Source organism: Capronia coronata (assembly GCF_000585585.1).
Source record: "Capronia coronata CBS 617.96 chromosome Unknown acBCG-supercont1.4, whole genome shotgun sequence".
NCBI lineage: Eukaryota > Fungi > Ascomycota > Eurotiomycetes > Chaetothyriales > Herpotrichiellaceae > Capronia > Capronia coronata.
The window spans coordinates 826,986-853,600 of NW_006912896.1; the positions used below are offsets into that span (position 1 = coordinate 826,986).

General features: G+C 52.3%; 10 protein-coding genes across 10 annotated transcripts; 7 read left to right on the top strand and 3 right to left on the bottom strand.

The window, feature by feature from the left end:
• Window positions 1–618: 618 nt before the first annotated feature.
• On the top strand, window positions 619–1,837 carry A1O1_04862 (uncharacterized protein; the record flags this gene model as incomplete). The annotated part of the gene is made up of 2 exons (XM_007725751.1): window positions 619–1,104; window positions 1,169–1,837. The coding sequence occupies 2 exons, from the start codon at window positions 619–621 to the stop codon at window positions 1,835–1,837; spliced, it is 1,155 nt and encodes a 384-aa protein (XP_007723941.1).
• A 652-nt stretch (window positions 1,838–2,489) lies between these two features.
• Window positions 2,490–3,869, top strand: A1O1_04863 (calcium binding protein 39; the record flags this gene model as incomplete). The annotated part of the gene is made up of 4 exons (XM_007725752.1): window positions 2,490–2,597; window positions 2,653–2,713; window positions 2,771–3,258; window positions 3,369–3,869. 4 exons carry the CDS (start codon window positions 2,490–2,492, stop codon window positions 3,867–3,869), a joined length of 1,158 nt encoding a protein of 385 aa, XP_007723942.1.
• Window positions 3,870–4,993: 1,124 nt separating this feature from the next.
• A1O1_04864 (uncharacterized protein) lies at window positions 4,994–7,252 on the bottom strand (the record flags this gene model as incomplete). Its single annotated transcript, XM_007725753.1, has 1 exon — window positions 4,994–7,252. The coding sequence occupies one exon, from the start codon at window positions 7,250–7,252 to the stop codon at window positions 4,994–4,996; it is 2,259 nt and encodes a 752-aa protein (XP_007723943.1).
• Window positions 7,253–7,763: 511 nt separating this feature from the next.
• Window positions 7,764–9,464, bottom strand: A1O1_04865 (uncharacterized protein; the record flags this gene model as incomplete). The annotated part of the gene is made up of 3 exons (XM_007725754.1): window positions 7,764–8,003; window positions 8,069–9,083; window positions 9,133–9,464. The coding sequence occupies 3 exons, from the start codon at window positions 9,462–9,464 to the stop codon at window positions 7,764–7,766; spliced, it is 1,587 nt and encodes a 528-aa protein (XP_007723944.1).
• A 739-nt stretch (window positions 9,465–10,203) lies between these two features.
• A1O1_04866 (uncharacterized protein) lies at window positions 10,204–12,107 on the top strand (the record flags this gene model as incomplete). Its single annotated transcript, XM_007725755.1, has 3 exons — window positions 10,204–11,019; window positions 11,129–11,235; window positions 11,294–12,107. The coding sequence occupies 3 exons, from the start codon at window positions 10,204–10,206 to the stop codon at window positions 12,105–12,107; spliced, it is 1,737 nt and encodes a 578-aa protein (XP_007723945.1).
• A 339-nt stretch (window positions 12,108–12,446) lies between these two features.
• Window positions 12,447–13,604, top strand: A1O1_04867 (uncharacterized protein; the record flags this gene model as incomplete). The annotated part of the gene is made up of 1 exon (XM_007725756.1): window positions 12,447–13,604. One exon carries the CDS (start codon window positions 12,447–12,449, stop codon window positions 13,602–13,604), a length of 1,158 nt encoding a protein of 385 aa, XP_007723946.1.
• Window positions 13,605–13,631: 27 nt separating this feature from the next.
• Window positions 13,632–14,658, bottom strand: A1O1_04868 (uncharacterized protein; the record flags this gene model as incomplete). Its single annotated transcript, XM_007725757.1, has 2 exons — window positions 13,632–14,334; window positions 14,399–14,658. The coding sequence occupies 2 exons, from the start codon at window positions 14,656–14,658 to the stop codon at window positions 13,632–13,634; spliced, it is 963 nt and encodes a 320-aa protein (XP_007723947.1).
• Window positions 14,659–15,318: 660 nt separating this feature from the next.
• A1O1_04869 (uncharacterized protein) lies at window positions 15,319–17,738 on the top strand (the record flags this gene model as incomplete). Its single annotated transcript, XM_007725758.1, has 4 exons — window positions 15,319–15,330; window positions 15,383–16,242; window positions 16,293–16,352; window positions 16,421–17,738. 4 exons carry the CDS (start codon window positions 15,319–15,321, stop codon window positions 17,736–17,738), a joined length of 2,250 nt encoding a protein of 749 aa, XP_007723948.1.
• Window positions 17,739–19,086: 1,348 nt separating this feature from the next.
• A1O1_04870 (uncharacterized protein) lies at window positions 19,087–21,165 on the top strand (the record flags this gene model as incomplete). The annotated part of the gene is made up of 1 exon (XM_007725759.1): window positions 19,087–21,165. One exon carries the CDS (start codon window positions 19,087–19,089, stop codon window positions 21,163–21,165), a length of 2,079 nt encoding a protein of 692 aa, XP_007723949.1.
• A 3,870-nt stretch (window positions 21,166–25,035) lies between these two features.
• Window positions 25,036–25,764, top strand: A1O1_04871 (uncharacterized protein; the record flags this gene model as incomplete). Its single annotated transcript, XM_007725760.1, has 1 exon — window positions 25,036–25,764. The coding sequence occupies one exon, from the start codon at window positions 25,036–25,038 to the stop codon at window positions 25,762–25,764; it is 729 nt and encodes a 242-aa protein (XP_007723950.1).
• Window positions 25,765–26,615: the final 851 nt, after the last annotated feature.

Genomic DNA, 26,615 nt, shown 5'->3' on the forward strand with positions numbered 1-26,615 from the left:
GATTGTGTGAAGGTTCAAGTTGGCGCTCTGGATTCAAGCTTTCTGGGTATGAGCGTTCAGCGACTGGTACTATGAGGATTGTTGTTGGAAGCGGAACAGGGCAGACCCCGAAGTAGCTTTTGTTGGTCGAACAGGATGTGTTTGGGTCAAGCGGCGGTGTTCCTCAGGTAGATGGTAGTATATGTTAGGTTAACTACCAAGCTAATCATGGAGCTATGATATAATTTCGGTACTCTGTATATCATGTAGATAGATGTACAGTCTCGACGAGTACTATCTGTGCTATCAGGGTCCTCAGGGTCCTCTGGCTCATCAGGCTGGCTGGTCTTTTTAGCCCCTGGTCCGCGCAGCCTTCCCCAACAATTTCATCAGCCACGGCGTCGTTGCGGCCTCTGATTTGCTCCTCGAATCCTCCCGAACTTGGAGGTCGCCTGCTACTCTTCGACTCTGCTCTGCGCCTTTTCGGAGGGACTGTTGTCATCTGGAATGCCAGCCTGCCAGTGTTCAAATCCTCTTCCTCTCCGCCGAACACACATTGGATGGTAGTGCCAAACACCTCGCCAGAGTCGGTGCCGGTCAAGCTATACTATACCTGGTCCTGAGCTCGTCTCCCTCACGATGATCGATCCGTTCCCTCCTCCGCCGCCCTGGCTCGTTGAACTGATCAAGCCGTACTGCGACGCCCTCTACCTCCCCACCCTACCGTACCATATCCACGAGGTTTTGTTTGGATTCCTGGTCTATCAGACAACGCAATCCCTTATCTCGCCGGTGTGCTCGACCTTTCTGTTCCCCAATATCTATCCCAAACTCACGCGCCGGACACGCATCAATTGGGATGTGCACGTGGTCTCCCTGGTGCAGGCGTGCTTGATCAACACCTTAGCATTGTGGGTGATGTTTACAGACAAGGAGCGCTACGATATGAAAAACAGCGCAGTTGAGCGGATATATGGGTACACTGGAGCTTCGGGACTCATCCAGGGGTTTGCGACAGGCTATTTCGTATGGGATCTTGTCGTGAGCACACGGTATCTCAAGATATTTGGTCCCGGGATATGGGCGCATGCTGTGACTGCACTGTCGGTCTTTTCTCTTGGATTTGTAGGTCCCAAGGACAGACGAGGTTACGTACTGCTGGTCAGACCAGGCTAACGTATGCGCGCAGAGACCGTTTTGCAACTACTATGGCCCGGTATTCATCCTCTACGAACTGTCCTCTCCCTTCTTGAACATCCATTGGTTCTGCGACAAACTCAACATGACGGGCTCGAAATTGCAATGGTACAATGGCATAATTCTCCTCACGGTGTTCTTCTGCTGCCGGCTGCTCTGGGGAACATATCAGTCGCTCCGGGTCTATCAAGATGTATGGCACACGATGCATTTGAACTCGACCGGCCCGCTGCTCCGGGAAATACGGACCTCACCTCATTCGGCCATCTTCGTCCCCCGAGACGGGCAGCTGTGTCTGGGTGAGAACAGCTGCCTAGTCGCCCAGTCGGAGGTGATGAAGTTCACAGGTTCTCACACTGAACCCATACCCTTCTGGCTGGCTGGCGTCTATCTGGCCTGCAATCTGGTCCTCAACTCGCTCAACTTTTACTGGTTCGCCAAGATGATCGAGACTGTCCGCAAACGGTTCCAGGGGAAGCCTCATGACGAGTTTCCGCGCGAGAAAGATCACAGGAGGACGAGCATGATAGAGGAGATGGCTACTGAGCTTGATTACGAGACTCTTTCGGGGCCCAAGACACCACCGGGGGAAGAAAATGTCGATGCTACTGCAAGCAGCACAGCCGTGCCAGATGGCTCAGATGGGCTGAAGAGGCGGTAAATCAGGTGATCACCTCCATCGTCGTGGGCTATGGGGGGGTGCGACATAGAGATGAGGTCGTATGGTGCGATACACACTGTCGGTTGGTGTGCAGCCGTGTCTGAACAGAGGAGTGATGATCATTGAGTTCACACTCTTGTAGTTACAGGGCAGGATATCTTGTTGCTGGCAAGTGGTATTCTTGTTTACTTTCAGACCAGGAGATTTCTTGCACATTGGCTCTCAAGTTCATATTCAAATTCACGTTTCCTACTTCCAAACACCTAAGCCTGCGCTGTCTGGAACATACTGGCAGTGCAGATACGGTATTCATAATCCATGGTGATATTCTGTTATAATCTAATCTAATCTTCCCCGTGACGGTGCATGGCTTGGCACTTGTTGCCCAATCGACCGAGGATGCAAACAACCCCAATCCAGGCACTGAAGATCCACAGCGCGACGTCGATCTAGATGCTTGCACTTCAACTGCCACTACTCCTGCTACACCTACTACTCCCACTACTACCACTACACACCACGATTCAAAGCGTCGCCAGAGCCAACCCCATCTGTATCACATAGCCTCACATACAACTTCAGCACACAGTCTGTACCCCGTCTGAGCGTCCAGTCCTGATCGGCGCAGTGCGCCCTCTCACCCCTGGTCGACATGGCTTTTCTATTTGGTGGACGAGGACGACAAAAGCAGCCCGCCGAGATCGCCAGGTCCTTGAAGGACTTGCTCACCAAGTTGGCTGAACCTAACCCCAACCCAAAGGTACGGACAGTATCAACAACCTGAGGGATTTAGCGGCTGATAAAGCAATCCGCAGGTGGAAGAAGATGTCGCGAAACACATGTCACAGATGAAATTGATTGTGCAAGGCACGCCAGGTCAGAAACCCCCAACCACCCTGGCCCTGATGCTCCGCCCATTGTTCTAACGACAAGCAGAAGCCGAGTGCAGTCCTGAGCAGGTGCACCAGCTGGTTCACTGCATCATCCAAGAAGACATCCTGTTCGAACTCGCCAAATCCATCCGCCTCCTCCCCTTCGAAGCTCGCAAAGACGCCCAAATCATCTTTTCGCATATTCTCCGCTTCAAATCTCCGAACAGCTCATCAAGTTCCCAGTCCGACCCTTCAGCGATATCCTACCTCGTTCTCCAACGGCCCGAGATCATCGTCGAGTTATGTCGGGGCTATGAATATCCTCAGAGCGCCATGCCCTGCGGGACGATCCTTCGACAGGCCCTACAATATGACACTATCGCCGCGGTTATTCTATATGACGAATCTGCACCAGGGGAAAAGGCAGTTCAGCTAAAAGACGTCGATGTGAGCCGGAGACAAAGCGGTAGAGGCGTGTTCTGGAACTTCTTCTCCTGGATCAATAAAGGCAGCTTCGAAGTCAGCGCAGATGCATTTACGACTTTCAGGGTACGCATCTGTCACAAACACACCCCTGCCTTGTCCTCCCTGCCTTACCATACGTTGGGATCGAGGTGTAATCTTCGACGGCATGCTGACCATGTATTGTTGTCTGTTAGGAAATCTTGACCAAGCACAAACAACTTGTCTCGCAGTACCTGGCGACGAATTACGATCTCTTTTTCAAATCACACTACAACCCAACCCTCCTACTGTCTTCATCCTATGTCACCAAGCGACAATCCATCAAACTTCTCGGCGAACTCCTCCTGGACCGAGCCAACTATGTCATCATGACCCAGTATGTCGCTAGTGGAGACAACCTCAAACTCACCATGAACCTGTTGAAGGACGACCGCAAAATGGTCCAGTACGAGGCGTTCCACGTCTTCAAGGTCTTCGTGGCCAACCCCAATAAGAGCGACGAGGTGCGAAGGATCCTGATCAAGAATCGTGGCCGCCTTCTGAGGTTTCTGCCTGGCTTCCTCGAGGGTCGCACCGATGACGACCAGTTCCTTGACGAGAAGAGCTTCTTGCTTCGTCAGATCGAGAACCTACCTGAAGAAGGCACCGACCGGGGCTTGGGTACGGAGGGAGGTGGTGTTCGTGTTGGTGCCTGAAAAGATCGTTCTGGTTCTTGGAGGCCCGCCCAGCTTTTCTGCTTGCCTTCCTCCCTTCTTACTCGGCGGGTGGGTGTCTGTGGCGTTAGAGCGTTTGTCGTGGGGAGGCGCCGCATTCATCATACCTTCTACCTATGGTATGCAATGCAATGCATCACAGCATTCTTTTTCTTGCGACGAGAGACACGAAGACATGTAGTATGGACCAGACCTTTTTCCCTTTGGGCTATCAGTGGGTGATAGGCCCCCAAAACGGAGCAAAATGATAAGTGTGTATTTGATCCAAATCATTCCCCTGGAGCGGAGTGTGTATGTCGTTCTCCCTGCGAAATCTGTATTGCGCCCATGGCCCAAGTTCGCATATACCTTCACCTCCTTCTCTTCTTCTGGTTGTGATGGAAGGAAAAGACGCTCACTCACTCCTGCGCGCTCGAAAGGGCGGCAGCTCACATGTAATGGAAATGCTTCGCACCGGCTAGTTCCTACCTAGTGGTGACCACAGATTTCTGTATTGTTGTGACCTGGCCCATTGTTTGGTTTGCTGGCCGATACCAGATATTGTGTCCCAGCCCAACGATTCCACGGGATTGGCACTACGGAGTACTAGTAAGAAAAGCAAGATGGGGCACGAACGACTGATCCGGTGTCCAGCGAAACCAACTTATTAATAGGGTCAACACATCATTCTGCTGGACTCCAGAACGGACCTGGGAACCGGAATGGGGGAACACCATTCTTGTCATAGTCATAGCCGGGGTTGAACAATTGAAAAGCATGAAAGGTGACACTATCAACAGTACTATCAGACAGATTCTTTCGTCCAGGCCAGCTGATGACAGCTCGGCGACCATATCAAACAAAATAGGGCCCACAGAGACGGAAACGGTTCAGATCAGATCAAAGTGAAGCAATGGATGTCAAGCAAGGTCGTCACGTCGTCATATTCAAGTCAACACCCTGTAGCTAGATACCGACTCCAAGCCAACGCAACAGAACGAAAATAGAACCAACCCAGTGGTCGTCTCAGAATACAATAAAATTCCTCGTTCCAAAGGAACCTCATTAAACGGTCGCAGAGCAGCTCCATGTCCATGTCCAACAACATTGACCCAAACATGAGAATGCTACTCAGCATCCCCCTGCTGGTTGTCGTCGTCGTCGTCTGCACGGCGTTTGTCCTCCAAGTCCATGTCTTCCATCTCGTCACCCAGCAGTTCCAATTCGACCTCCTCCCCAACCCAGCCCTCAAACTCCTCCAGACCTTTCTGGACGTGGACCTTGAAGCGAATGACATCCTCCAGACAGCGCTCGACGCCGGAATGCAGGTCCTCACGCACGCGGGCGGCCTCTTCGCGCATCGACTCCCACGCGACCTGGACCTCCATTTCGCGCTGCTCCAGCTCGACCACGCCCCTCTCCAAGCCCTCCCGCATGCGCGCGAGGTCCTTCTCCAGCTTCTCGATCGCACTCGTCTGCTGCGTGTAGATGGTGTTGTTGCTCTCCTTGAGACTCCCGTAGAGTCGACTGGCCTCGTTGACGCGGTAGTTGAGGTTGTCGATCTCCGTGTTCTTCTCGTGCAGCGCCTCCGAGATGTTGTCGAGGAAGTCGCGTGCGTTCAGGTCCGCGTCTGCCGCGGCTTTGCGGCGCTCGTTGATCTCCTTGCGCAGGGCGATGAATGCGCCGCGCACGGCGCCGCGGAGGTCAAGGTTCAAAAGGTGGATGGGCGAATAGCCGACGTTGAAGTCGGCCAGGAGCCGGTCCGACTCGGGCGATGCCCGCCTCGAGCTCGAGAATTTGTTGTTGTTACTGCTGCTGCTTTCGGAGATGTTGAGACTCAACTCGTAGTCGACGCCTTTGGCATTGACTGCTGTCGATGGAATCAGGGACAGTTGGTACCCCAGTGAGTTGTACCGCTTGACGATGGCTTCCAGGTCCTCGAGCTTGCGCGCTGTCTCGGCTTCTTTTTCCAGAACGCGCTTGTTGATCTCGTCCAGCGCGGCCAGTGCGTCTTCGTGGTTTTTCGTCAGGCGCTCCCGCTCGGTGTTCATCCGGTCGATGTCCTGGATATTGAGACCTTGTCGGTCTACTGATTGTTGGAGGCCGTGCCGCTCTTGTTCCACGACCTGCAAGTCAGCATCTGTGCGTTGGATCTCGGCTTCTAGGATCTTGATACGCGAGTCGTATTTCTCGATCTTGGCCTGGACGTTGGCGTTGTATTCTTCGAATTTCTTCTTGTCGTCCTCCAGAATCTTGAAGTGCTTGTCGAGTTTGGCGATGTCGGGCGCGTTTCGCTCGAATTCTTCGATCTGCGCCTTTAGTGCTTCGTGCTCGGCTTCGTACATCTTCAACTCTTCGACGTGTCGGGAATTGACGCGCTCGAATTCCTCGTTCATGGCCTGGATGTGGGGCTGCAGTGCTGCTTCTTCGCTCTCTTCGTCGTCCTCGGGTCCCATCTGAAGCCAGTCCTGATACGCGCCAAATAAGAACCGGAACACAATACGGTCGCTGGATACGTCCACCCCAGCCTCGGCGCATGCATCGTCGTAAGCTCCTCGGGTGAAGTTGTCCACCATCTGCGCTAGTTGCATCATCCAATGCAGGAGGCCAAGAAACCGCGGCCAATTTTGGCCTCCGACAGCGACAAGATGTGACTTCGTGATGTCTCTTTCGTAGGGGTACCTCAGCTGCTTCATGATCGGCGGAACTTCTGTGTCAATACCTTTTTGGAACTTGTACCCCGGGTCGATTCGGCGGTAAAGCCATTGAAACATTAATGTGAAGTCTTTCTGAGTCGGCGATTTGACAGAGTTCTGGGTCAATGAGTGCTTCATTTCCAGCTCAAAGTTGTTTTGGGTCAGGTAGTCTAGCAATTCCTGACTCAGTCGCGCCCTATACGACGAGTCCCTCAAGGGTCGGGGGTCTTTCGGTGCGCCTGCCGGGGCTGGCGCTTGTGAGAAGAACGATTGGTGGGCGATAGGTCCATGGGCGGATGGTCGAGAAAAGATACTGCTTCTGCGCTGTAGGCTTTGCGAAGCGGGTGTCTGCGACCCGAAAAGTTGGTTCGGTGCCAGACTCTGTCTCCCTGTGTGCGCGCTTCCAAAGACATTGTTCGACGCCGACCTTCGTACTGTTGACATGCCCATGTCTGCCAGGTTGCCGCCGGAGGAGGAGCGGTGGAAGACGGGCTGTGCAGGTCGCTGGACACTCTGGTTTATCGAAGTCGACCGTACGTGAGAGGCGGTGTAAGGCGCATTGCGTAACTCATTGCTCGAGGATACGCGCTTGATGGCTGAGGCCGGTTGTGGTATTCCTGAGAAGTTTTGAATGTTTCCCAGCGTCTCTCGAGGGCGGCGCACGCTGAACAAGCCAGCTGGCTGCGACATGGTGGCTGCTCAGAGCTGCGTGAATCGGCGGTCAGGTCTTCGATGACACGACTATGATATGTCCCGTTGATGGTGTCTCCCAAATTGCTGTTCAATTGCGCGACCAACTTGAAGGCGATCGCAGTTGTAGAAGTAGAGCGGTGGAGCAGCGATGGGGAGGAAATGCAAGTGTCAACAGCAGTATGCCGAGTGGGTTGTTCGCAGGCCTGTCAGCCCGAAACCCAAACAACCGGCAAGTTGCCAGAGCGACGGCACCAGGTGGCGTCTCAGCCTTGCACGTGACACTTGATCCACTTTGACCTCGGTTCTCCCTACTTGGCAGCCTCGTCTTTCACTGGCAGGCTGTGTTCACTTTATACCTCAGCAATGGGGCACTCAGTTGAGGTAGACCTCATCATGGAATGCTACTGGACAACGGACTACATGTCTGAATAGGAGGGGATGTCACTCTTTACACTCCACGATTCCAACCGTTGTGGGCTATCCTTTCCAAACAGCATGAGAATTCCCTCTACTGCGCTAAGCCTGCACACTGCTCCGTCTTACGGTAATGCCTAAACTTCCTGGCAGGTACACGCTTGATGAAGAGTTCATCCATCTCTTCGTATGATAGCCCCGCCGTCTCAGGTTGGTAGAACCACAGATATACCAGACAAAGTACGCTAAGCCCACCGAAGATGAAGGCTACTCTTGCCCCAAGATTCGCCTTATCGGGGTTGAAAAGATATGGGAGAACAAATCCCCACATGGTCTGTCGATGTCTGGTCAGAACAAATGTGACAGATAGCAAGGGCCAGAGACAGGCTTAGTACTTACGAAGAGTGCACTTTGGGATACAAAAGCCATCGATGCCGTTTTGGCACGAAGTCGTGGGGTCGCGGTCTCAGTCATGATAGTGAAAGCTGTCGCTCCGATGGTCGCGTTGTAGACATAGCAATATAGCAAGAGGAGGGCGACAGTAGCTTTGATTGTACCCGCAGTCTTCGCGACTGCCAGGCCTCCTGTGACGAGAAGAAGGACGGTGAGCAGGGCTACACCCGAAATAGTCAACCATCGTCGTCCCATTCGATCAATCAAGAACCAAGAGCAGAAGTTTCCAAAAATGGATAGCACCTGCTGAACAATGGAGAGTTGGAAACTTGCGCGAGTACTGTAGCCCGCCAGTTGTTGGTAGTATGTGGCATAAGTCGCAACGAACACAACGCCGGAGAGTGCCTGGATGGACGAAGGCGCAACTGAGATGATGGTCCGTCGCAAGTTTGATCGACGAAAACACTCGATATAAGTTGTGCCCGAGGTCTCGGCCTTAACCGCGTCAAGAGCACCACGGATTGAGCTGACTTGGTCTTGTGCCTGGATTGGGTCATAACCCAGCTTTTGGAGAGCCCGAAGCCCCTTGCCAACTTTGCCTCGACTGATGAGCCACCATGGTGATTCGGGCATGAATGGGAGAAAGATGGCGGATACCACCAAAAAGCCATAGTCCGAGACAAACCCTGTGCGATATGCCCAACGAGAATCCTGAGTCCCCGCGTATTTCGTCAAAATTGCCGCGAATAGTCCACCCATACAGATTGCTATGGGGGTACCGGCTGAGAGAATGCCGCGTAAGGCCAAGGGAGATACTTCGCCGATATAGGTGAACGCCATAGTTGTGAGCACTCCGGAACTCAGTCCATTCAAGAAATAACCCCCAAAGAAAACCGAGTTCGTCGTTGCTACCACCTGGAGGGTCGTAGATGTGGCTTTAAAGATGAATGCCAGTCCTAGAATAGGCTTGCGGCCCGCTTTGTCCGCGGCCCACGCAGCTCCAATGGCACCCAGAACACCCCTAATATGTTAGTCGACATACACCAGAGCAAGACTTGATCTCCACTCACGCTGCTGAGGAAGCACCAAAGTATGCAGCCTGCCATTGTGCGGGGAGAACATAGTCTCCCTGGTATGGGCGGCCAAAGTCCTTTCTGAAGCGAGGGATGCCGAGGACTGAGCTTCCAGCTGTGTTGATGTAATTGGAGCTGAGCATCACCCAGACAATATACATGCACCACAGGAAAGGACGTGGATACTTCCGAACGGCTTCGGCATACGTCTCATCCTTTCGGATATCGCTGGACACGCGTCGGCGCTCGTCATCTGACTCGGTCTCGACCTCGACGACTGTAGGAATATTTGGCAATTTGTTGAGACCCGGGGTCTGAGACTTGTCCATGCTGACCTTCGACAACCAAAGAGTGAAGAGAAAAACCCCGGATACCTTATTTGTTTATGTTTGAACTGGAGTGAAGGAGGCCGCGGGAAGTTAAAGAAGTAACTTACTTTATGTAACATATGGTAGCAACCTGGAGATCTCACCAGCACATGAACCAACTGGATGCGAAAACGGTTTCTGGGACAAGTTCCCGAGGCTCTATCTCTAAGCGATGATCTGGGCTGTTGAGATGAAGCGCGTTGACGAGTGAACGGTGGCCTCCTCGCTTCCGTCCTGCAACCACCAGCCGGCCCTTATGCAGAGCATGAATAAGCGCGAACATAGTTGGACCGAGTCGCCAAACCTTGTCCAATGTAGGTAAGTACATGCACACATGGAGGCTCAGGAGCTCTTGAGGAGTTGTCTCTTCGAACGGTGACTGGTCGTCGGTGAGCTAATAATAAGGATGTGTAAGCAAGGCGCGCCCTCCCTAGCCCCATATTCCCGATTCGGACCTATACAGAAAGACCAAACACCCCTGCAAGTGAGACTTGGACTGTGATGGTTCCTCTTGGCGACGCTCTTGCCGCGGCTAGGCAAGCATCTGGGCCTTTGGCTGACTATTGGGCGGCAATTGCAATTGTGCGACGCTGAGATGGCCCCTCTTCTGCATAGATGTCTTTGGCTCTGGTTCAGAAGTGAAGATGAAGATTGCAGGTGAAGAGAGTCAGTGACAAGTGCTGACCCTCCGCGGTACAATATGGCTTGTCGTCAGGAGCCTCGACCACTATTGTTCATCGTTCGAGATGCACAATCTTTTAACCGGGGTACTTACAAAAAGGCGTCGGCAGAAGCAAAGGCGATCACCTCCCATGTGTCCCGGCGGTATCGAGGTTGGCGAAAAACGCATCGCCAGAATCTCCTGCTTGACCATACGACAAATGCCATTCTCACTTCGGTTCTGCCAAGCGAGGCCACTCGCTCTGCAAACAATGTCACCCAAGCCATCGAGGAAACCGACAACCAAGTACTCTCCGAGTATCGACAGCAACTGTTGGAAAGTAGTAGTCGCTGGGTTTACGGTCCCTTCGAGTCGCATTGCCTGCAGGCAGACAGGCCAGAGAAGCTGATTCTGATCGACGGCAGCATCGTCCCCCAGATCTTGAGATTCGGTAGCCAAACTCTGGATCCGTTTGTGCCCGACAGCTTCAAGTATGACCGTGAAATACAGGCAGACCTCTTCTTCTACATCAAGATCCTTCGACCATTTGCAGTCCATCTGATAAAAGGATGGTCCTGGATTGATAACTTGTCTCAGATCCAATCTTCTCCGGTGCTGGCCTACGCCGTAGCAGCTTATGCTTCCGTATTTTTGGCCGGGTCACTGCGCGGAGGTCCCGGTGTGGTACTGCCTCCGCCGGTCGAGAAGGGCCAGCAACCTCTGTGGGAGATTCCGTCATGGCTACGCCTGCAGACGTATTGTCTGGCAGAACTGAATGCGATTCTGAGTGATCTGTCATCCCGAAAGTTGGACGAGTCGTGCTATCAAGCGATCTTCTTCCTGCTCAGGCTTTCGGTAAGTGCATACTGCCGTCCAGTCTCTGCCCCGGTCTGCTGGTGATGCTTGCATATTGCTGCCAGGTGTTCGGGAGCATTGTTTCCTTCTCTAGAACTGACACTCGCAGATCCTGCTTTCCGATGGGGAGACAGGCAGAATGCATCTCAAAGCTCTACGGAGAATTTCCGGATTGATCGGTGTCGAGGATGTCGACTTGGACAAGGAGATGGCCGTGTAAGTGTTGTCTTTACGTCCAAATCCACTGGTGGGCTCTGGCTGAAGAGATATTCAGTGGCAAGATCAACATCATAAGTGCTTTCCTCCACAGTTCGTCAGTTGTGCTTGTCAGGGGCCGACGACAGGGCGCCCGGGGCTCTGGCCACGTTCGGGAAGTTGTTGAACTGGATCGAAAGCTGTGGACTTGTGATCGAGAATGGTACACCTTCTGTGCTGCCGTCGGCGCACGAAGACTCATCTGGCGCGCCGAAAGCCCGAGTGCAAAATTGCTCCCAGAGACAGCACCTGCTATTGCCAGAATGGACCCCAATAGCCACTTCCTGCAACAGGGCGAATTTGTCGAACTACAACGATGTTACCAGATTGCACTCTTCCTATCCGTCTACCTCAACAACATCAGCTTCAACACCTCCGCAGCACGTGTTCGCTCACAGGCCCTGGACCTTCAGTCAAGGCTCTCCAAAATGGACATGTTCGCAATCACTAAACTGTGTCACTGCACGGTGTTCAACCTACTTATGGTAGGTGCTATGGCTATGAGGGGGTTCTTGGAAAGGAACTGGTTTGTTCACCTTATAGCGACCCAATATACGGAAGTGCTACATATCGACCATGTCTACCGACTCCTGGCCGAGTTTATCGACCCTCTGCACATTGTATACAACGCCGTCGAAGATACGTGGGAAGATGTGATCAATTTCAGATCAATCATGTCGATCAAGACGATGCCACAAGGCTCATCCACAGGGCATAATCTGGGTGGAATCGAGAACTTCAGGCCGATGAACTATTCTCCCGATCTGTCGTTACCAATCAACGTCGTCGAGATGGAAGATTTGGACAGTAGCTTCGAACAGGGTATGATTTAGTATCTTGAGAGGAAAACATATATAGTACTGCATTGAACAACATACCACGTCTTAATTGTCCTCTTCGAATCGAACCTACAGGGCGGCTCGTGTATGGGAACCCAGACCCTTGACCAGACTGTGACTATAGGGCGGCGTCACTCCTTGCCGAAAGAGGGTTGAGCCGTCAACTCGAATTACCTCGGTCATCATCATCAGCCATCTCCGACCGCCAGCCTCCTAATTGCATCTTTTCATCAAGATCTGGAGTTCTCATCAGTCCATAAGGTGTGCGTGACGCCCGAATCACAACGAACATCGCATGGGATAGCTGGGTTGCTCCAGAGCCTGTCGCCAAACATGGCGCCGCGGGAGGACATCGTTTCCTCCGCCGTCACCTTTCTTCAAGACCCATCCGTTGCGTCTGCTCCTCTCGAAAAGAGGATTGAATTCCTCAAATCGAAGAATCTCACGCAAGAGGAGATCGATCTATCTCTTGCACGCGCCAGCACCGGACCTCCTCAACCACTACCGCCACAAAACGCCGCATATTATCCGCCCTCCCAACAAGCGCGAGGTCCTCCGGGTCCGCAATACTCGTATCCCTACAATCCTTATGGCGAATGGCAACCTCCTCCGCCTCCTGAGCCCCCCAGACGGGACTGGAGGGATTGGTTCATCATGGCCACGGTTGTTGGAGGCGCCGGCTATGGTCTCTACGTCCTCGCGCAGAGATATGTCAAGCCTCTAATAGCACCGCCCACGCCGCCGCAGCTCGAGCAGGACAAGGCGGCCATAGACGAGCAATTCAACAAGGCATTCGCACTACTGGATACGTTGTCTTCCGACACGGCTGCGCTGAAAGAAGCCGAAGAAGCCAGGACACAAAGACTGGATAACACCATAACAGACATTGAGACGATCGTCGGCGAGCTGAAGACGGCGAACATGCGAAGAGAGGATGACGCGCGACGGATGGAGGCCGAAATTAGGAATATGAAGGAAAGTCTACCAAGGTCGGTCGAAAGTGTCAAAGAGGCTAGTGAGAGGCAATTGAAGGAGTTGAGCAGTGAACTGGGAAGCCTGAAATTGCTACTAGGGAACCGGATCGGTGGCTCCAGCGGCTTGGGGGCAGGCGGTCAAGGAATCCCCCGGACTCAGCCTGGTACGATCCCGAGCTCGAACAGTGCTGCTGGAACTCCTTCAGCCGAAACGGCACCCAGCAACAGCACGCACCCAGGACCTCCAAGACAGACGCACTCCACGGCCACTGGCGCAACGTATCCTTCATCCGTGTCTGTGCCTGCATCTTCCGCGGCAACTCCCAGACCCGCCTCTGCCGCACCGTTCGCTTCCTCCGGCAACAAAGCAGCCATTCCGGCATGGCAGATGGCGGCGGCCAGCAAGGCGAAGGACTTCAACACTGGGTCGGCAGGTGGTGGTGGTCCTGCCACAAATGGGTCTAGCACACCGCAGGCCGACGGCGCTGAGGCGGTGGCCGCTCTTACATCGAGTTGAGACTTTTAATGAAAATCTGCTCTGTTTTCATGACTGTTCGTCGCCTGCTCCTCCACCGAATCTAGCCTTTGCAATCTCCTTGAATATAGCCATCGTGCGGTCTTCTTTCTCTTTCATTTTCGCCAGTCGCGCCTCTGTCTCTGCACGTCTCGCCCGCATGATCTCCTCTTTGCGGATTTCCCTCTCGTTCTTCCGCCGCTCGTTTTCTTTCTGCATCTTCTTCAGCTGGCCCAGACTATCCTCATCGCCCATGACGTCGGCTTCTTTGAGCTCCACATCCCCGTCTTCCTTAGCCGTGGCAAACGCCCGGTTGGAGTCGGCCTTTTCTCGTTTCTTCTCAAGCTGGCGTTCACGAGTCCCTGGCTCGGCGAGGGGTGCGATCTCCTCGAGCCGTTCCTTCTGCAGTTTCCGGTCTATTATCCGTTCGTGACGAAGGCCCTCTCTTTGCTTGCCTCGGGCCGAGGCCGCTTCTTCTTGCGCCTGTTCATCTCGCGCTCGGAGATCCTGCAAGGAGGGTATAGATGCTCCAAAAGCCGTGTCTCGGACAGTAGTGTTATTCCGCGACGGACCAATTGAGGTTGGCGGCGGAGGACCGTATTCGTCGTCGTCGCCCGACCCAGCGTCGGCCTCTTGAGTGTTTGTTGCTGGAGCCTTGGATGTCTGGACAGATGTGCGGGCTTTCTCGAGTGTCTTCGGGTCATACCAACCCTCCGCTAGTTCTCCACGATTCCTGGCATGTTAGTAACTTCCTGAAAGCCAGTTCCCGGCCATCATGTGTCGGATGCGGACTGTACCATTTCTTCACAAAGCTTTTCCATCTGCCCTTCACCTCGGTCTCGTCGAGGTCGACAATCTCCAATTGTTTCTGTATGTCGAGGTACACTGCGAACATTGGTCGATATAGATCTAGGTCATGGCGCGAGATCTCGCGGGCATTGTAGGGCAGGGCCACTCTCGGGGAGGTGTGCTGAGGTGACCGGGATCGATGGCGGGATCTCTTGCCTTCATGTCGATGAGGAGAACGGGATCGTGAACTACGATGGGTCTCTCGCATTTTGTCTGTTCACGTGTGCTTCCAGATGGTCAAGAAGCTTGCAGCTAGGTGTGTTTCATCGGAGCGCGGACTTGCAATATGCAAATAATGTCAACATGCCATCTGTGTAGTACGTGGTACTACTGTGCTACGTAGTTAATGACTCTCGTCATTGTCGCCTGTTAACCTGCGCCGCCGTTTTTGCGCCGCCTGATTTGCGCCGCCATATCTGCGTCCGCATGACTCGCGCTGCTTTGACCTACGCCCGCCAAATCTGCGCCGCCTTAACCAACTTGCGCCGCCTTTCCACGCCTGGAGGAACGCTTTATGAAAGCGGCGGTCTCTAGACTGAAGCGACGTTATACGCGACCGAGTACGCGACCCTGTAGGCGACGCTATAAGAAACTCTGGATGCTCTGTTGGATACACTATTAACTACGCTGTGGGCTACCCCGTGAACTGCCTTATTAGATGCCTGTAGAGATCTATGTGCTCCGCGTAAAAAGGTGGTGCCGCTTTACCAATTCCGTCGATCAACCTCTCGCCGCCAAGGTTTAGGGAATCTATAATGACATGCTCCGTTTTCCCCGACGTTCAAGTTACTCGGGGAGATTTTCTTCACTATGTATAGACTATCGGCGTATCGGTGGGCTTGATACTACAGTTATAGTTCCTTTCGCTATGCATATCCTTGTAAGGCCTTTTGCATTCCTCGCTCTTCTCAAAAACTGACGACCGTCGCCAGGTTGTGAACGATGACGGGCCTCCGTCCAACGAGTCCTCGCCATATGTTCACTCTCTCGTAGCAACTCTTCAGTCTGCCGGCCATTCGGTCTCGGTAGCCCTCCCTCACGTTCAGAGATCATGGATTGGGAAGGCTCATATGGTCGGCCAAACTTTGACTCCATCTTACTTCCGCCCCGGCACTCTTCACAAGGACGATGGCATCACTTCCGCCCGCCCCTTCAATGATGGGGGCGAGGAATGGGTTCTGATCGACGGTACCCCAGCCAGCTGTGTGCAGATTGGTCTTCACCACGTGTTCAACGATAAAAGCCCCATTGACCTTGTCCTCAGCGGTCCAAATTACGGCCGCAACACCACGGCCGTCTTTGCTCTATCCAGCGGCACCCTTGGCGGAGCATTGGAAGGTGCTATGAGTGGAAAGAAAAGCATTGCCTTGTCGTACGCTTTTGACTCGAGAGAGCATGATCCAGAAATCATCTCTGCTGCGTCGAAGTTGAGCACGAAACTAATCGAGAAGTTGATGAAAGAGTGGCCGGACGATGTCCATCTCTACAGTATCAACGTACCTCTTCGCAAAGGCGTTGAGAGTGCGAAAATCGTGTACGCCGAAATGCTCCAGAATTCCTGGTCCAGCGGAAGCTCCTTCGAGGAACTACCGGAGGAAGCAGAAGACGACAATCCAAATGTCGAAGAAAAGGTTATTCGTGAAGATGGCGAAGCCAATGGGGATGCAAACGTCCAGATTCCGAAACGTGCTCATCGAAAGTTCAAGTGGTCGCCGAACTTTGCAGACGTGCGCAAGGCTGTTACGGACGCCCAGAAGGGAGATGGATGGGAGGTGCTCCAAGGCAACGTCACGTACGTATCTGATCACATGCCAAAAACACTCGTCTTACTGACAGTATCAGTGTAACTCCGTTAGTGGCCAACTTCTGGCACTTGCCTCACTATACAGGCGAAATCAAGCTGTGAGTAAGTTAGTCAAGGGCATTGAAGTCGTGTCTGGTCTGCGCGGTCTTGCTGAACGGGCGTCCAGGGATGATACCGCAGGAAGCTCTGCGAGCCAGGAGACAGCTCAGTCAACGTTGCCGTTATATGCGCTGGTCAACTATCCAGACACATATGTGCAGCCTCTCATACTGCAGGCCCTAAGCGGTCTCAAGAACGCATCGATGAGCCTCATATCTTCGCTTAGTGACCTGCCGAGTCCAGAAGACCGTGTCTTGCAGTTCACCGCGTATGAAGCCTTAGATTTTGAACATGCCATGGAACATTCGCGGACTTCTCTCGTATGCGCGTACATCATTCGAAAAGCCCTGATCCGCAAACATTATCTGTCGAATACGGTATCCACGTGGCTTGTCAAACATCCGGACAGCGTCCTGGCCAGACATTTCAAGCCCTGTGTGCATTTTGAGCTCGACTATGCAGAGTTTCTGGATGAAGCATTGGTGGATGCTTGGGACTTGAACGAAAGCATGGCCGAAAACGAACAGAGAACCTCCCCAGAACAGAAGACGTGGTGGATCCTTAAACCGGGAATGAGTGACGGTGGCAACGGCATAAGACTGTTCTCCAGCATGGATGAATTGCAAACAATCTTTGAAGAATGGGAGGAGCCCAATCCAGACGAGGACTCGGAAGAGGACAACGGCTCACCTATTGATGTCAAATCAAATGGACAGGACACGTCTGAAGACAGCAACGCAATGACTTCCCAGCTCCGCCATTTCATCGCTCAACCCTACATCGACCCTCCACTCCTGCTCGATGCGTACGGCAACCGGAAGTTCCACATCAGGGCGTACGTGTTGGCCGTTGGCGCCTTGAAAGTCTATGTATACAAAGAAATGCTGGCCCTGTTTGCCGCAAAGCCATATCAATCGCCCTCCATCACAGAGGATGCTGAAGTCCTCGACCTGGCACAACATTTGACAAATACCTGTTTCCAAGATGAAGCCACCAAAGAATCATCTGTCCATCGCTTCTGGACTCTCAATTCTCCCGGCATGCAAAGGGGATGGAAAGAAGCCATATTCAAGCAGATCTGTGACATTACTGGCGAAGTATTCGAGGCTGCCGCCCGCGAACAGATGGTGCATTTTCAAACACTGCCCAATGGGTTTGAGATATTTGGCGTCGACTTCTTGGTCGATAAAGATGCTAATGTCTGGTTGCTAGAGCTCAATGCCTATCCAGACTTTAAGCAAACTGGTGAAGATTTACAAGACGCTGTCGTTGGTGGGCTCTTCAAAGAAGTCGTCGACGTCGCCGTCGCGCCATTCTTCGGATATCCTGAAACAAAATCTGCGCAGATGCCACAAGTTAGGTCCCTCAACCTGGGCCGCGGGTGAAAGCACACGGTTTCTGCGTGTCACTTTTACAAGCGACCCGAGATGAAAGAAGGCGGGGCGTTGTCGCCTTGTTTTTAAGCATTGCAACCTACAGCCGCTGGACGCCGTACGACAACAGACATCGAAACTGATTCGTCAGGCTTCGCACCCTTGTTTGCACCGCAACCACGGCAGATCACATGGGCTGCAGGCCTTTCCCGACACTCGCTCTAGCATTGCTACCTCCGTTACCAAGGCTAGCTCTAACAGTTAGTCTTGCTACCGCTGCCTGGTTCCAGAATGTGCATCAACCCCCTCTTGTTACATCGAATAAGAGCCTCTTCGCCGACCAACAGATCGACAGCCGTTGTATTGTGGCGGATTGGAAGACCTCAAGCGACATGAGTCACTCCAGTAGCCTGCATGGCAGGATACATGATCATGTTGCTGCCCGAGTGGGCCTTACTGTGTACAGCTGGCATGCAGCGAGTGCCCTACGAGTTTCGTCCTTATGCATTTCAACCTTTCGGGAAAGCGGCGGATAGCCTAGATGTCGGTGATCGGCCATTCATTCGTTGGCCCTTATAGGACCTGCCATCGGATTCCGGCCTCACCATAGACAGCAAAGGCATTGGCGAGACCTGGACGAGACATTACCCTGTGCATGATGACTCCGCGATATATCAGGCAGTCTTGCTTGGAATGCGTGGCTTGCGGACAGTGTTAATTGACCTCATGCTCCCCATGCGTAACGTGCCAACCTCAGCAGGCAACCACACTGGGGTGTTGGCAAGAGACAAAGACAACATTTGTTTCCTTGTTCGTAACTGTGTCCCTATTCCAAACTATTCCAAATTCTGGAACAACAGAGATTCATCCAGATTCCATGGATCGATGGCAAAGCAAACAACAACAAAAAGCTGGCGAATGATGGTTGAATGAAAGCAGGTTTTGATCTCTCGGTCAAGGTACTTCTCCTTGATCACATACGGAAGGGAAAATGGAAAATATGCTGCTGCACGTCTCGAATACGCACAATCTCATGTTGAGAATGCTTCAAGTCCTCACTATTAGCCTAACAGTCGTCTACTATGCTGTGGCGTCTATCGTTGCCTCCTTCTCAACTGCACGTTCAGCTACAAACAAACGACTACACCATGGTCAACTATTGCTCTCTTCTGTAGCTGCACTGCTGTGTGCTGCACAGTCCTTAGTGGAGATGAAAAGACCAAACTCCTTTGAGTTTGCTGATCCTGAGGTTTTATATGCTCTCTACCTCTTCCTGGTGTGGACAATACTACTACTTGGTCTCATTGGCGCCTCAGACACCACATCCTACCCTTATTGTGGTGCTTGGGGCTTTTTGTTCATGCTGCAAGGGTTGGGTTTTGTGCTTAAGGCCACCAATTCCTCCACAAATGGCAGCCTCGATGTCGCGAGCAGCATATTGCAAGGTTCTCAGATTGCGATAGCACTGTGCCTTCTCGGGAGCAGTTTGCTGGTCGAAGTTGCCAGGTTCAAACAGAAGGAGACCTATTGTGTGGAAACACAGCCACTCCTGGGAAACGGCAATGGTTCAGCCAAGTCGAAACAACCCGCTCAATCCAAGGGAACGGATCAAGAAGAGCTCGACAGACAAGAAATCCGCAACCGACCCCTCTGGCAATACTTGTTTTCTTTCAAGGTCTTTGTCCCTTATATGTACCCGCGGTCTCGACGACAGCAGGCTTTCTTGTGCGGCATGCTCATTTGCAGTGCTTTAACAAGGATTGTGACAGTTGCCCTACCCTTGATACTTGGAGCTATTGTCAACCGTCTTGGAACAGAAGTTCCCTGGGGCTTGATAGGGGCATATGGCCTTCTTCAGTTCCTTGCTTCACCGGCAGGGCTTTGTTTGATTGAGCACTGGTTAACTTGTCAAGTCACCACCGATATGACTATAGCTCTGAACCGCCACTCATACGATCACATCATGAGCTTGTCTGCTGATTTCCATGACTCGAAGAGATCTTCGGTCATTTGGAGTATAATGCGTCAAGGGCAGGATGTGATTGGACTTCTTCAGAACTATTTGTTCAGCTTTTTGCCCACCATAGTTGACCTCACTGCTTCCGCCGTGGTCCTGACATGTCTCTTTGGCTTGTACTTGATGTTCATCATTACAATGACAATGGTTCTGTTTTACTGGTTGACTTTCAGCGCAATACACGGCAGACAGTCCCTGAGGCGATCATGGCTCGACGCGTGGCACGAGCAGCATTACCAGATGACTGAGTCAACGCTGAATTGGTCAACAGCGTGTCAATTTGGGAGAATACCCTTTGAGATACAACGTTATAGAGAGAATGGTGACACGACCCGAGCCGCAATTTTGCTATGGTGGTTTTATGATACATGGACAAGAGGCCTTCGTCATGCCGTACCCGCAGTCAGCTTCTTCGCGGCGTGTAGCGTGGCAGCTTTGCAGATCCAACGCGGCCAACGCCGGATCGGTGACTTTGTGGTGTTGACATCGTACTGGGCCCAGCTGACAGGGCCTTTGGGCAGGATGGCGACCGAGATATCGCAGGTCAGTCACAAGCTCATCAACGCCGAGAAACTCCTGGTCTTGCTCGAAAAGACTCCACGCGTCCAAGATGCACCAGACGCTCGACCGTTTATTTTCCTCGCCGGTGCCGTCGAGTTCGAGAATGTCTCCTTCTCTTATGACGGCAAGCGGAAGGTCACTGACGGCATATCATTCCGAGCCATACCCGGCAAAACTGTGGCATTGGTAGGGCAGACAGGAGGCGGCAAGAGCACGATTCTCAAACTCCTTTTCCGTTTTCATGACGCCGATGAAGGTCGGATCCTTATTGACGGTCAAGATCTCCGGAATGTCACGGTGGAAAGCTTTCGTCGACACGTGGCCATCGTGCCACAAATGGCCGCCGTCTTCAACATGTCCATCCTCGACAACGTGAAATACCCAGACCACGAGCGAACGGACGAAGAGGTGGTGGAGGCGTGCAAGGCTGCAGCATTGCATGACAAGATCATGTCCTTCACTAACGGGTATCAAGAAAAGGTCGGTGAGCGCGGGACCAAACTGTCCGGTGGGGAGTTACAGAGGTTGGCTATCGCAAGAGCAATGCTGAAGAGGGCGGATATCCTACTCTTGGACGAGGCCACGAGCAGTGTGGACAGTGTCACGGAAAAACAGATCCAGAAGAGTCTCCAAACTCTGTGTGCTGGCAAAACCACATTCGTGATCGCTCATCGATTGTCCACCATTCTTCATACCGACCTCATTCTTGTTATCGAAAATGGCCGGGTCGTGGAATCAGGCACACATGATGTTTTGGTAAACCAACCGGGGGCGTATCATGAGCTGTGGACCAGCCAATTGCAGAGCCAGCCTGATCAACGATATGAAGATGATCAGTCACGCTCGTCCGATGCCTCGTGAGGAGCATGCCATGTTTGTGGATGGGCAGGCGTGGCAGGCACTAGTGTTTCATCACGGCAACGACAACGGTCACCCAGGGAGCCAAGATTCACGGTGACACGAGGATTATTCTGATTGTTTTGGTCGATAGAATATGACAACTTACAATTGAACGTACGGGCGACCTGTGTCTCGCTCTATGAGTGCCCCCAAGATCATAAGGTGGTTTGTCAGAAATCATGGAAACGTTTGGATTTGAGGAGACATCCGTCAGTATGTATTGTCTGGCGCTGATGCCAACCAACAACAAAGCGCATTGCGATGATGTACCTGTGAAATAAGACACTTGCAGGCGGTTGTTCACTCCAGAGGTGCACCTGTCTGAGTTGTCTTTTATTTTGGTCGGCGCCATCGCAGCATACCTCAGCCTTGCCATGGTTTTCCCATACATTTGTCTTACGAGTACAACACTTTCCAAAACATGATCGTCCATGGCCATGTGCGATCAAAGGAGTATGAGACTCCGCCCTGGATATTCAAAGGCTCCGAGACACTAGACCTTTGCGTACAATGCTAGCTGCGCTCTCACTCTAGCAGCTGCAACAGTCGTAAACAGAAACAGCAGGAATACAACCCCCTATGTCTCATCCTGAACAACTACCCGTTCCAAGAGCAGCATTCATGGAGCAAGGCAGTCTTTGTACAATCTACGCAGTGACATTGGTGAGGCGGGCATCTTACTTTTCCTGGCACTTATATATCTTCCTTGATGTTCTTCTCTTCTCCTCCTTCTTTACACTTGCAACAGACAACAGCGAGACGACAACCCAAAGGTTCCTACTGTGTGTTTCAGGAGATCATCATCCAGAAAAAGAAAAAAAAAAACACTCCCTGCGCAATCCCAACGAGAATACATTCCACATCCAAAGAGCAGACTTCCTACGACCATCGACAGAGACCGATTCAATATGGACATTTCCGCTATTTTCTGCAAATCAGTCTTCCAACCAATCCCGGCAAATCCTCTGAATTTCTTTCTATCCAGCTTGACGGCCCTCTGCTTCTTTGATCTCCTTGTCTCAATCGCTATGAAGTATCTACCAACGATTAGCACGGCACTTGACCTATCTGGAGCCACATGGACCGCCAAACTCCTTTTCAGCAAACTGACCTTCGGTATCCTTCTCGGAGTCTGGCTCCACGAGAAAGCCAAAGATCATAGACTGGCATGGTGGAACAGATACGTCTTGTTTGGGACCGTGCGTTATGGCATCAGAAAGGCCGATCTAGCCGCTCAACAGACTGAGCTGCAACAGCAACAATCACCCAGCATCAATGGCAACTTCATCCTCCATCGATATATCGACGCCATCATTGACCACATTGACGAGGACAGCAGCGACAACGACAGCCTGAGTGATGATATGAGTGGGAAATATAGCACATCTACTTCTCGAGAACCAATCAATGGCTGTGTTCATGAAAGAGAAATTCTTGCAGCATTCCTGCGATACTTGACAATGATGAGCGAGAACACTGGTTGTTCGCCATACGAAGAACAGATTGAAGACTCGTTCTACTCAGTGTCAGCAAGTTCGGGAGGGAGTGATGATAGCCATGAGAGCTGTGTCTTCAATACCAGATGTTTCCTGGTATTTTTCGAGGAAGTGATCTTGCTCATTCTGGCTATGCTGTTGAAGATTGTGTCTGGAGATCAGTGTCGGAGTAATCAGAGTCTGGACATGGGGTTGCAGGAAAACATTACGCATCTGAAGGTGAACGATGCTACAGAGCCGGAGAATAGGATGTCTGTGCTGGACGTCGTTGCTGAAGTGGGTGACAATGACCAGGACCGGGACCATGACGAGGACCACGATGCAGACCTGGAGGATGAGCCAAGCGGGTTCAATGGCCAAGAACCAGACCAAGAGTGTGGATATTTTGCGGACGACGAGGCTGACATGAAAGACAACAGCACCAACGACAACGAGGGGTCACATGCAAAGGATAAGGGGCAGACCATTCTGGCTGGGCTCCAGGATTGTGGACCAGGACAAGAAATCGAGGAAGTGATAGGACAAGAAGGGAGGATGATAGAATCGGGTCAAGAGCACGTCCAACACATCCAGCGTGTGAATGAGGCTGATGCTCCTGAGCATGACGATCAGCATGGCCAAAATGCACGAACTTCCAATTCGAATGCTTATGCCAGATCAGATTCGAGCCACGAGCGGCATTCCGCCACCAACCAGAACGATGATGAGGGAGTGGAATCAGAAGTCAAAGTCAAGGTGGAAGAGAAAGAAATCAAGCGATCCAGCATTATGAAGGATGGATCTGCTTGCGCCACAGACATCAACACCAAGAACGAAGACGAAGATGAAGACAAGAAGATTCAGAATCTCAAGACCGAGGCAATGGACTCTTCTGCGCCTGATGTCGATGATGACGCCGTTATCTTCGCAGATTGTCGCCGCAACCCTAGAATCTCGACTTATGGGGAAACGACGTCTGGACTCAGACGAAGACGCAATGCATGGGATTGGACGAATATTCCGGACTGGTTCAAATATGAACGGACACAAGAGGGAAGAAAATAAAGGTTAATAGGTTGGATGGTCCTACGATGGCGTGCATGGCTTAGATTGAAGCCGCGAACATGGATACAGTGGGCGATGTTGACGAGATGAGCAATCTTCGGGTTGCTTCATTTGGATAATGACAAGGCTGGGGACACAGGGGCTAAGGCTTAGGCGGCTCTCAGCCTAGGCTTATGGGCACCACGGCACCACGACACCACGACACCACGACACCATGCCAATGGATCCTACTACGTGATGAGTGATTTTGTGCAAGGATTATGGAATTATATCACAGCACAGAATAGTTAGGTCAAACACCAACCACCCAGATACCTAGATGTGATGTTGTGTGGACGTTGATGGCGGTGGTGCCAGTGGTGGGTGGGTATGTGATCTGACGTGGCTGGGGGTGGATGCTAGATACTAGATACTAGTAGACACTCAATGATCGAGATGTGAACACCATCCATCATCATTCCACATGTTCACTGTCCCTTTGCTTTTTGTATTCCCTCCTCTTGCTTTCCCATTCCTTTTTCGCCAGCTGGGAGAAGTTGCAGTGTCCTCCACAGAATTGTTGCATATTATTCTTGTCTTTCGTTCAACAGGCCTCAAAGGAAGGCAGTTACCGTCTCGCCTTTCCCATCTTCTCGTACCGACCCATCCACTACGCCCACGTTCACCGCTACCGATACCAGCTGAAATCGCCGACGAGACCGGAACCGAAACCACGATTCGCGGTTTGAGATTCGAACTTTGTAAACCGGAAATCAAAAGACTCTCATACTCCTGCTCGGTCTAAGCCGCGCTGGATGCGTCCGCGTTTAGTGTTTCTGCCTATCGAGGACTTTCAAAGAGCAGGTGGTTTGCGCAAAGAAGGAGACACGTCGAGAGCCTTTGATTGTGTCCACCAGAGGACTGTGCAGAAGGTGGCACAGACCCCAGGGCAGGACAGTTCTACCGTCAACCCCTTAAGGCACTGTCGAGAACGGTGAAGTGAGCACATTGGTCGCAAAGGGCGTCCTCCAGGCCTGTTCATTGAGTGAAGTGCATTCAGCGGACAGAACACAAAAAAGGCACGGCGTGCAGAAGGGAGGGATACAAAAGGCGTCTTCAGGAAAAAGCACGGGCTTGCTCCCCAATTTACGGGACGTCCCCTCCCTAGTTTCTGGCACGGTCCTGCTTCATCCGCAGCAAAAGGACCAAATCTCCCCCGTGCACGAGCTTCGTGACCCTACAATCCAACAGTCGAACACTGCCCACCTTACCATATTCTCATCTACGCCTTGACATCCGAATCCACTGCGACATGGCACCTACCATCTCTCCCTCGGGTGCCTCAGGCCAGCATTTGAACGCGATCATTTCTCGATCACTATCCTCCTCCGTCAAGACTCTATCTTCACGGGCCACATCCTCCAAGAAGACACCCCTCGCATCATTATTCGCCCTGATCATCCGAGGCACGATCAACCTGTCTAAACGAACACTCACAGACGCCGTCCTCACACCACACTCTTCCGTCTCCCAAGCCATCCATCCCGTCCTGATCCCTGCCTCGCCGCTCTCGAAACGCCAGAATGCCATCCTCGCCATCCCCACAACATACGCCGGCCTCAACAGCGGCCCTGCGCCTGGTGCGCTGGTTGGGATCGTTCTCGGCTCGATCGCCGGGTTCATTCTGATTCTGTACATCTTCCTCTCGGCATTTCGACTATCCGGGTACGGTAGCAACCGAGAGACGGTGGTCGAGGAGGACGTTGTGCGCCACCGTCGACGGTCGCCGCGGCGGAGTCGCAGTCGCAGCAGAGCCATGACGGAAGCGAGCGGTCCGCGACGGGAACGGGTCGTGGAAGAAAGGGTCGTGGTGGAGGAGGATGTCGCGCCTAGCGCCGAGGAGGATATTGTTGAAGTCATCGAGGAGCATTCCCCGGAACGGCCGGCGCGGAAACCGAGTGGTCGGAGTGGCTATCGGACCGTCGACCCGGCCGAGTTTGGAGGTGGGAATCGTCCGATGAGGAAGGTTTCCAGACGATGACATGGACTGCTACGGGGTTCAAGTCGACGGTACATCCCTGATCTCTGGTTCTTGTGTTTGGTTTGTTCCTCCAGGTTTCTAGCGATGGAGTTGGAATGGACAGAATGTCTTTGGATTGGAAGTGAATATTATGGTTGATATGTTGTGCTGCTAGCTTGAGGCAATACAATACGTACTTGTGCTCTTGGTGCAGGTGTTTCTATATCTGCTACGCCTCGACTGTCTGAGAAATCAGTGAGGGTATCGATACGCGAATTTCACTGAGCAAAAGCTCACGCAGTCCAGTCGATCGAGCCCATTTCTTGACTCGACTGACTCGGCCGAGCCCGGACCTACCCCCTGCCTCTAGCAATCTCATATTTGTCAGTCTCACTGACCGGGACAAGTTCTCGCGTGTAGTAGATATTGTACAGCCATCGACGAAACTCGGCATCGTGGAACCACTTGGACAGGTTGTAGTCATATTGGACTAGAAATGTCGTTTGAGTCATCCCACCCCCAATCATCGTCGGTCTGGTCAGACTGGTCAGTTGTTTGACACTGTGGTTCGTCATCATTGCAGCCTGTACAAGCTCAGTGTCCGTCCCAGTTGAAATCCACATTCTGTGACTTCCAACCCCAGCGGTATGCATATACTATAGGCTTTGGGCTCGACAGAAAGCTCGTTTCTCCTCGTTATGTATGTCCTGGTGTGATTGATCACGAGGTCGACCTTCCTTGCCCAGATCCAGCCCCTCGAAACGAGCTTTCGATCCTCCTTCTGCCCAGAAATCCAGCGGGGAAATGATATATGTGTGTGTATGTGTATATATGTGCATATGTGTATATATGTGCATATGTGTATATATGTG